We start from the raw sequence: 8,549 nt of genomic DNA, 5'->3' as shown, positions 1-8,549 counted from the left end.
CAACTATCCATGAGATATACATGTTACAAGTTGAAAGCAACCGCTGAAACTTAATCTTCCTTTGTGTTGCTTCAATGCCTTTACTATGAATTTATTGCTTTATGAGTTAACTCTTATGCAAGACTTATTGATGCTTGTCTTGAAAGTACTATTCATGAAAAGTCTTTGCTATATGATTCAGTTGTTCAACCATTGTCTTTACCATTGCTTTGAATCGCTGCATTCATTATATGTGCTTACAATAGTATTGATCAAGATTATGATAGCATGTCACTTCAGAAATTATCTTTGTTATCGTTTACCTACTCGGGACGAGTAGGAACTAAGCTTGGGGATGCTGATACGTCTCCAACGTATCGATAATTTCTTATGTTCCATGCTTGTTTTATGACAATACCTACATGTTTTATACATACTTTATGTCATATTTATGCATTTTCCGGCTCTAACCTATTAACGAGATGCCGAAGAGCCAGTTGCTGTTTTCTGCTGTTTTTGGTTTCAGAAATCCTAGTAAGGAAATATTCTCGGAAGCCTATAAGAAGCCTTCATCGATAATAACTCCAGTACCGAGAGCCACGATACGGAAAACCTTCCAGAGATGCCGCCGCCGCCAATCCCATCTCGGGGGATTCAGGAGATCGCCTCCGGCACCCTGCCGAAGAGGGGAATCATCTCCCGGAGGACTCTTCATCGCCATGATCGCCTCCGGAGTGATGTGTGAGTAGTTCACCCCTGGACTATGGGTCCATAGCAGTAGCTAGATGGTCATCTTCTCCTCATTGTTCTATCATTGTTGGATCTTGTGAGCTGCCTAACATGATCAAGATCATCTATCTGTAATGCTACATGTTGCGTTTGTTGGGATCCGATGAATATTGAATGCTGTGTTATGTTGATTATCAGTCTATCATCTATGTGTTGTTTATGATCTTGCATGCTCTCCGTTATTAGTAGAGGCTCTGGCCAAGTCGTTACTTGTAACTCCAAGAGGGAGTATTTATGCTCGATAGTTGGTTCATGCCTCCATTAAATGCAGGACGATGTGAGAAAGTTCTAAGGTTGTGGATGTGCTGTTGCCACTAGGGATAAAACATCAATGCTATGTCTAAGGATGTATTTGTTGATTACATTACGCACCATACTTAATGCAATTGTCTGTTGTTTGCAACTTAATACTGGAAGGGGTTCGGATGATAACCTGAAGGTGGACTTTTTAGGCATAGATGCATGCTGGATAGCGGTCTATGTACTTTGTCGTAATGCCCAATTAAATCTCACACTACTCATCATAACATGTATGTGCATTGTCATGCCATCTGTATTTGTCAATTGCCCAACTGTAATTTGTTCACCCAACATGCTATTTCTTATGGGAGAGACACCACTAGTGAACTGTGGACCCCGGTCCATTCTTTTACATCGAATACAATCTACTGCAATACTCGTTCTACTGTTCTCTGCAAACATCATCATCCACACTATACATCTAATCCTTTGTTACAGCAAGCCGGTGAGATCGACAACCTCACTGTTAAGTTGGGGCAAAGTACTTTGGTTGTGTTGTGCAGGTTCCACGTTGGCGCCAGAATCTCTGGTGTTGCGCCGCACTACACTCCGCCGCCATCAACCTTCAACGTGCTTCTTGACTCCTACTGGTTCGATAACCTTGGTTTCTTACTGAGGGAAAAACTTGCCGTTGTACGCATCATACCTTCCTCTTGGGGTTCCCAACGGACGTGTGCTTTACCGTCACAAGCAGCAGTCACCACCATTTCTCCGGCTTCGGGAGCTGGAGCCAGAGCACCCGAAAGTGTCCGCCAGGACCCGGGTCTTAGAAAGCCCTCCGCCTCGAGGTTGTTGAGCTCAATTTCTGTGGTGGTGCAGGGCCACCACTTCCCCTTGGCTTCGCTGTCTCGCGGGCGAGCCTTAGATTTTTTGGCGGCCGCTTCTTCCGCTTTCTTTTCCGCTTATTCTGCTCCGGCGTTTTCCTCCGGGTTGGCAGACGCTCCCTCGATGTTCTTGCCGGAATCCTTGGAGGGTTCCAGCTGAACTGGGACAAAGGGGGGAGGGCGGAGGAGATGGGTGCTGCCATGATCGGCTCGGAGGCAGGAGGCGGAGTCGAAGAAGACATCTGAAGAGAAAACAGTGGCGGATAAACTAACTTAGTCGGATCCAACGTTGAAACCCTAATTCATCCCTACCAACTACGGTGCGAAGACGAAGCTTGAGGACTTACCGGAATGGCTTCCGCGGTGGTCGGAGTCATCGGCGGCGAGGTTTAGCTGTGGTGGCTCGCTGAACTTAAGAACACGACGAACAGCGCGCGGCGGCGAAGCAACTCCGGCGAACTTCCGGTGAACTCCGGTACGGCGGAGAAGGAGCTCGGAGGCGGCGCTGCGCTGGGAGGTGAAAAGGGGGCGAATGGGGTGATTAGGGCTGAACGGAGGATATTTATAGGCCGGAGGAGGAGATTCGTGCTCCGCATCCTACGGTCGGAATGCAAGCGTCGCACCGTGGGATGAGCGACACGTGTCGAAAACCTTAAGCGGTAAAAACGGCCAGGGATAAGTTACCGCTCAAATCGCGCGAAAATGGCGCCAAGATTGGTGGAACCGTTTGAACATTTTAAGGTTCCGGGTTGCAGCATGAAGATAAGTAAACTCTTGTCCGCAGCAGGGGAGTAACCCGGAGACATGCCATAGTGATGCTGTCAATGGATGAAGTCCCGCAGGATGGGGGTATTTTCCGACCAAGAGTTGGGAAAGAAGAAAATGTGAAGTTGGAGTTCTTCAAGTTTCTCCGCGTTACCGAAATTGCCGGAAATCGTGAAGCGTTAGCAAGGCAGAAACGAGGGGTGAAACTCGGAGAACTCTGGGGGCTACTATTGTGGGTATACTTCATGGGTGTACCATTGACAGTGCCTAGATCCGGCAAGCCCGGGTGACCCATAGATGGTGATGTGGCATGTGGCCCATCGGGCGGCCCAGCTGCTATTGATCCTGAAGGATGAAGTCCAGCCCATGATAGGGAAGCCGGATCCTAACCGACCTGCGGAGGAAGCCGGATCCGTGGAGGCCCATATGGAACCTGGATCCAGTAGGACGTAGAAGGGAAGGCGGATTCTTGACGTACACGGCAAGACATTGTACTGTAGTTAGGCAACCTGTAATCCGGCTAGGATTCTCCATGTAAACCCTAGATCCGCGCGCCTTTATAAGCCGGATCCCGTGGGCCCTAGAGGCACAACCACAACTCATTGTAACAACACGAAACCGCCCAGATAATTCCAGACAAGCAGCAGTAGGCCTTGTCATCGTGCATGTGTTTCGAAGCTGGGTAAATCGCGTATCATCGTCCCGTGTGCACTCCGCCCTATGGCCCCTACTTCTTCTCCCCCTCGTGAGGATCCCTCCTCCGAGGCACCGTCGAATAGGCTACAACACCGACAGTTCTTCGAAAATGCATAATATTAACTTCATGTTTACAACTTTTAGTAAGTCATGCTCCAAAAAAAGATTGTATCATCGGCATATTGTAGTATAAAGAGACCCCCCTCAACAAGATGAGGAATAAGCCCTCCAATTTGACCATCATTCTTTTCTCGTTCAATTAAGATGGCAAGCATATATCTACAACAATGTTGAATAACATTGGGGACAAAGGATCCCCTTGCCGCAAACCTTTCTTTGTTTGGAAGTAATGACCAATGTCATCATTTACCTTTACTCCCACACTCCCACCTTGCACAAATTTATGAATTTGGCTACACCAATTCGTAGCAAAACCCTTCATTCTCAAGGTTTGTTCTAGGAAAGGCCATTTAACTTTATCATATGCTTTCTCAAAATCAATTTTAAACAAAACCCCATCCAACTTTTTAGTATGTAGTTCATGGATCGTTTCGTGAAGAATTACAACTCCTTCTAAAATATTTCTTCCTGGCATAAATGCAGTTTGCGTTGGTTTCATCACCTTTGGGGCAATCCCCGTTATTCTATTTGTTCCTACTTTAGTAAAAACTTTAAAACACACATTTAGTAGGCAAATAGATCTATATTGTTGAATTTGTACCGCATCCTCTTTCTTGGGTAATAAAGTAATTACCCCAAAATTGAGTTTGTAAAGAGACAAATCTCCTGTACTCAACTCATTAAAAAGTGCCATTAGATCCATCTTAATTATTTCCCAAAACTTTTGATAAAACTCCACCGGAAAACCATCAGGACCTGGTGCTTTATTATGTTCCATCTGAGATATCGCCTCAAACACCTCCTCTTCAGTAAAAGGATTTGTTAGAATATTATTTTCAGTAGCCGAAATCTGTGGGATATCATGCACCACTCCTTCTAATAACGAAATGTTTGACCATTCCGGTGGTCCAAATAATTTTTTATAAAATTCAGTAATGTATACCTTAAGGTTGTCTTCGCCTACAATTGTTCCTTCTTGTTGCTCTAATTGAAAGATTTTCTTTTTTCCGATGTTTACCATTTGCAATCAAATGGAAATACCTCGTGTTATTTCCCCCTTCTTGGATATGCTTAACTTTTGCTCGTTGAGCCCACTTAGATTCTTCCCCCCCTTCTTAAGTTACTCAAACTTTCATTTGCTTTTCTAAGTTCCTCTATTTCATGCGGATTCAAAGGATTAATTTCCGCTTTAATATCAAGATGATCTATAATACCTATTAGTCTCTCTTTCTCCTTTTTGTATTTCCCACTCTGATTTTTTGCCCAGCCTTTGAGAAATTTCCTAATGTGCCTTAATTTATTTAACCAAACATCAATAGGATTTGACCCAATGGTCACCGACTTCCATTCCTTTTGTATCATCTCAAAAAAAACTTCTTGTTTCAACCTTAAAATGGGGAGAATTTCACTTCCCGGCCTCAGCACCAACTAGGGATGCAGACAGCCATTTGGCATGAGTACTAAGATTTTTAATCTTGATTAAGATTAAAGCATAGTCCTCAAGATAAATTGCATGAGTACCAGGACCAGCCCGGACCTCAAGTATAAATAGGAACCCAAATTCACTTCCGTGAGGATTTGAACTCAGGTGTTGGGTTTGTACATCCACTCCCCCAACCAGTTGAGCTAGGCTCACTTCCGCTCATCCCTCGATAGAAACTAAGCAGTGAAGAGAAAACCCTAAAAAGATCAATAGTTTAGGTGCTAAATCATTTTTAATATTTTAAGTTTGCTATTAATACGATGTTATCATCGATGATGTGACATACTCCCTCCATCCACAAATAAGTGGACATCTAGCCCTAAACTTTGTCCACAAAAGAGTGTACTCCTATCTTCCCAATGCACTTTTAATTGCTTCTCTCTCATCGCACGGAAATCAAACCCAATAATATTGAGCATATGTTCTCATTGTTTTCTACGAACGTTTAGCTCATTGGAGGTGAACTAATTAAAGAGGGAAGATGCACCTTTCCAATGCATTTTTTACTTCACTTCATAATGTATCTTGAAATCCCCGCACGTACACTTATTTGTGGACGGAGGGAGTATTCTGCATTCATTACGTGTGCTCTCTCTTTGTGGGATCGGAGGAGCTCTCATTGAAAATGCTGCACTGGAGCACCAACTAGACACACGTGTCCATATTAAATTAGCTGAAGAACATATCAATTACACTTGTACAACATGGATAAGTATTTCTTCAAGCATACTACTCACAGGATAAGTATTATTTTGTAGCTAGGCACTTGCGTTGATAATTTAACCGGTTGGATGTAGCTCAGTCACGCCAGATACTTGAGCACACCGGGAATGTGGACCCTGTAGAAATAGTCGTCCCAGTCGATTTTCTTGGGATCGAAATCAAAGTAGTGTTCTCCATCGTTATTTTGCTCCGTCGCCATCCTCAGCCTCTCAAGGTTCATGTTATCAAAGCTTCACAACATGTAGAATATCAGCTCATAAAGCGTTTCTTGGAAAGGCAAAATATTTCGTTTCGTTCTGCCCGATAGCATGCTTACCATCCTTTGAATAAGGTGTAAGGTGCGTAGAGCTCGATCAGTTTCACGGCCAATATGTATTTTCTGCTGTGTTCGTCGTAGAGCCGCGAGAAAACACCACAGAGCACAATGTTCACCAGGTGAAGCATCTGTCCAAGTCCAGCCATAACTTAGGCTCATTTTCGTCTGCGAAAACAATGTATTTTGCAATCTGAAGTGGCAAGCGATAACACCGATCACACATCACAGTCGAACCTCGAGAGGGAGTTTGTACTTGATGAACATGTATGCGCGGAGCCAGGCGACCGTGCTGAAGAAGCGCATCTTGCTCAACCGGATGGGCTCACCGTTCTTCCCTCGCGGCGGGTTATCGACGAAGTAGCGGTGGCCCGTCTCGTGGAGAATCATGTAGGAAGCCGGGTTGCGCAGCGAAGATGTCACGTTGTAGATGGTCTGCGCTTGTTCCTCCGAGTGCGCGGCCATGGCCACCATCATAGCGTTCACCACCATGTCCCCTGGAATCTGTCCAAACTCCGAACCTTTAGTTGTGACTTGTGAGTGTGCCCAGCCGATCAAGTTTTTCTTTCATGTTTTGGATATGAAACTCACCACGTCCATTATGGTATTGGGGTCGACTAGGAAGAATTTCAAGGCCTGCTTGGCGTAACCAATGATCACCGAGTCGATTGTTCTGAAGAAGATGAAAAAAAATCAGTGATCACCTAGAGAAACAAGAAACTGAACTTTGAGTTTGGTAACCTGATTCCTTCCATCCATCCAGGCAACGGTTCCTTCAGGAGGCTGGTTATGATGCTAGGCCGGACGATGACAACCGGAAGGTCGCCTCTCAGGTGCCCCAGCACCATCTCGCCCATTGCCTTGGTGAAAACGTAGGTATTTGGCCACCCAAACTGCCTAGCCCTTTTATCATGTGTAATAAACGTGTCAGCTTCGTAGTGTTACTAGTGGTTGCAGAGAGGTTTAGACGTGGTTTTTTTATCTGACCTCTTGAGGCCAAGTTCCTTCATGATTCTCCTCTCGGTCTTTTCTGAAAAAGAATTACTGTTCTTGTTCAGTTCTATCAGAGTACCCTTGATCAGATTCAGCTCGGATACGATGTCCAAGTGTGTGCCTTCTCTTAGTGTCTCGCCCATCACGAACGGTTTCTCTGGTATCAGTCCCTCTTGTTCACCAGCTACATAAGCTGTTCAAGTCTTTCACTTCTCAGAATTCCGAATAAGAATAGCTTCATAGAAAAAATCGGGATAATGCAGAACATAATCATATAGTACAATTCTATTACTTCGCACCAGTTGAAACATGAAGCAACATCTTCAGTTTAGCACAATTCTTTGCAAATGCACATACATACTTTGGTCCCAAGACATTCGTGTCGAAAGCCACGTCGTATCTGCAAGCCCATCACACTAAAAAACATTGACAGCATAAATGTAACTGAGCAGTCTAGGATTCAAGAACCAACGGAACCTTTCGTAGAAATTGGTAGTAGCAGCTCCATTGACAATGATGTCTACATCGTCTGTCAGCTCTTTCAATTGGACGTCGTGTAGCCCAAAATTCTCATACATTATGTCTCCCGCCAAAGGGTGTAATTTATTTTCAATGAATAGTTCAAACTTGTTGCCATGCTTTTCTTTTAAAACTTTAAAGATCTCCTTCCCTGTCACCTGAAGATAATAAGTGTTTGCACTTTCAGGTGAATATATTATTACTACAAGACGAATCATGTTTGAGTTATCTCTGAGCTTCTCCATGTCTGGCCTGCTTATTAAATTGTCAGACATCACTTTTAAGACATGTTATGGTTATTATCAGTGCGTAATTTAATTTTCCATGTTTGGTTTACTTCTTGAACTGTCATACATGTTTGTAAATTACTTCACAGGAGGAATTATTTCTCAGAATAAATGCTAAACATGAGACTTGTGGAAATGCTTTCCTTCTGTGTGGGGTGTTACATGAGTATTGTGGAAGAAAAATAGTTTGACGAAAGAAATACTTTACCTCAGTCTGGATCCGACGCTTTGCAGATACATCATCGGTGGCTCGAACCAATAGGAAGATCTTCTTCACGTCAGGCTGAACCCTCAGTATCTTCTCCACAAGCACTGTGTACAGAGATCAAACACCAAAATGAGTATCACGCACCACAAGCACAAGCTATATACTGACTTTATAGATCAACACCTACCTTTTCCTAGGAAGCCAGTTGAACCGGTGATCAGGATGTTCTTGCCCCGGAAATATCGTACGACACTACCTGCATCCGTTTCTTCAATCATTTTTTTTCCGAATGTGTGTCACACAGAGGAATTCTCCAAGTACTTATTAGGAAAGAAAGAAGGACGTATTAACAGATCCTCCACCACATTAAAGAGGTCAAATGGAAGAAGGTAGCACGTAGCAGTACCGGACGTACGTTTTCTTCAGATCTTGATAGCGGACTGGGGATGTACAACGAAAGTCACTCCCAAGTCCCAACAACCAACTTCCAACGAAATGAGTATTAACTGCAATATAAGAGCCGTCTAAAACGATTCTTTAAACATGAGCG

At 44.0% G+C, this 8,549-nt stretch overlaps 1 protein-coding gene across 1 annotated transcript; it reads right to left on the bottom strand.

Moving 5' to 3' along the window:
- Window positions 1-5,575: 5,575 nt before the first annotated feature.
- On the bottom strand, window positions 5,576-8,346 carry LOC127343433 (fatty acyl-CoA reductase 1). The gene is made up of 10 exons (XM_051369565.1): window positions 8,187-8,346; window positions 8,000-8,103; window positions 7,463-7,662; window positions 7,285-7,385; window positions 6,980-7,178; window positions 6,734-6,895; window positions 6,584-6,665; window positions 6,230-6,496; window positions 5,996-6,123; window positions 5,576-5,909 (listed from the first exon to the last, which is right to left on the bottom strand). Exons 1-10 carry the CDS (start codon window positions 8,275-8,277, stop codon window positions 5,759-5,761), a joined length of 1,485 nt encoding a protein of 494 aa, XP_051225525.1. The 5' UTR covers window positions 8,278-8,346; the 3' UTR covers window positions 5,576-5,758.
- Window positions 8,347-8,549: the final 203 nt, after the last annotated feature.

This window comes from Lolium perenne, chromosome 3 (assembly GCF_019359855.2).
Source record: "Lolium perenne isolate Kyuss_39 chromosome 3, Kyuss_2.0, whole genome shotgun sequence".
NCBI classification, from domain to species: domain Eukaryota; kingdom Viridiplantae; phylum Streptophyta; class Magnoliopsida; order Poales; family Poaceae; genus Lolium; species Lolium perenne.
Note: the sequence above shows the minus strand (reverse complement) of the source record. Positions and strands in the feature narration are given on the sequence as shown.

Bases quoted from the DNA above. Each gene is read 5' to 3' on its own strand.
- LOC127343433 (XM_051369565.1), bottom strand. From the start codon at position 8,277: ATGATTGAAGAAACGGATGCAGGTAGTGTCGTACGATATTTCCGGGGC. The intron at 7,663-7,999 runs GTAAAGTATTTC...TATTATCTTCAG, and splicing joins AGCGTCGGATCCAGACTGAG to GTGACAGGGAAGGAGATCTT. The intron at 6,896-6,979 runs GTCAGATAAAAA...ACATGATAAAAG, and splicing joins AAGGAACTTGGCCTCAAGAG to GGCTAGGCAGTTTGGGTGGC.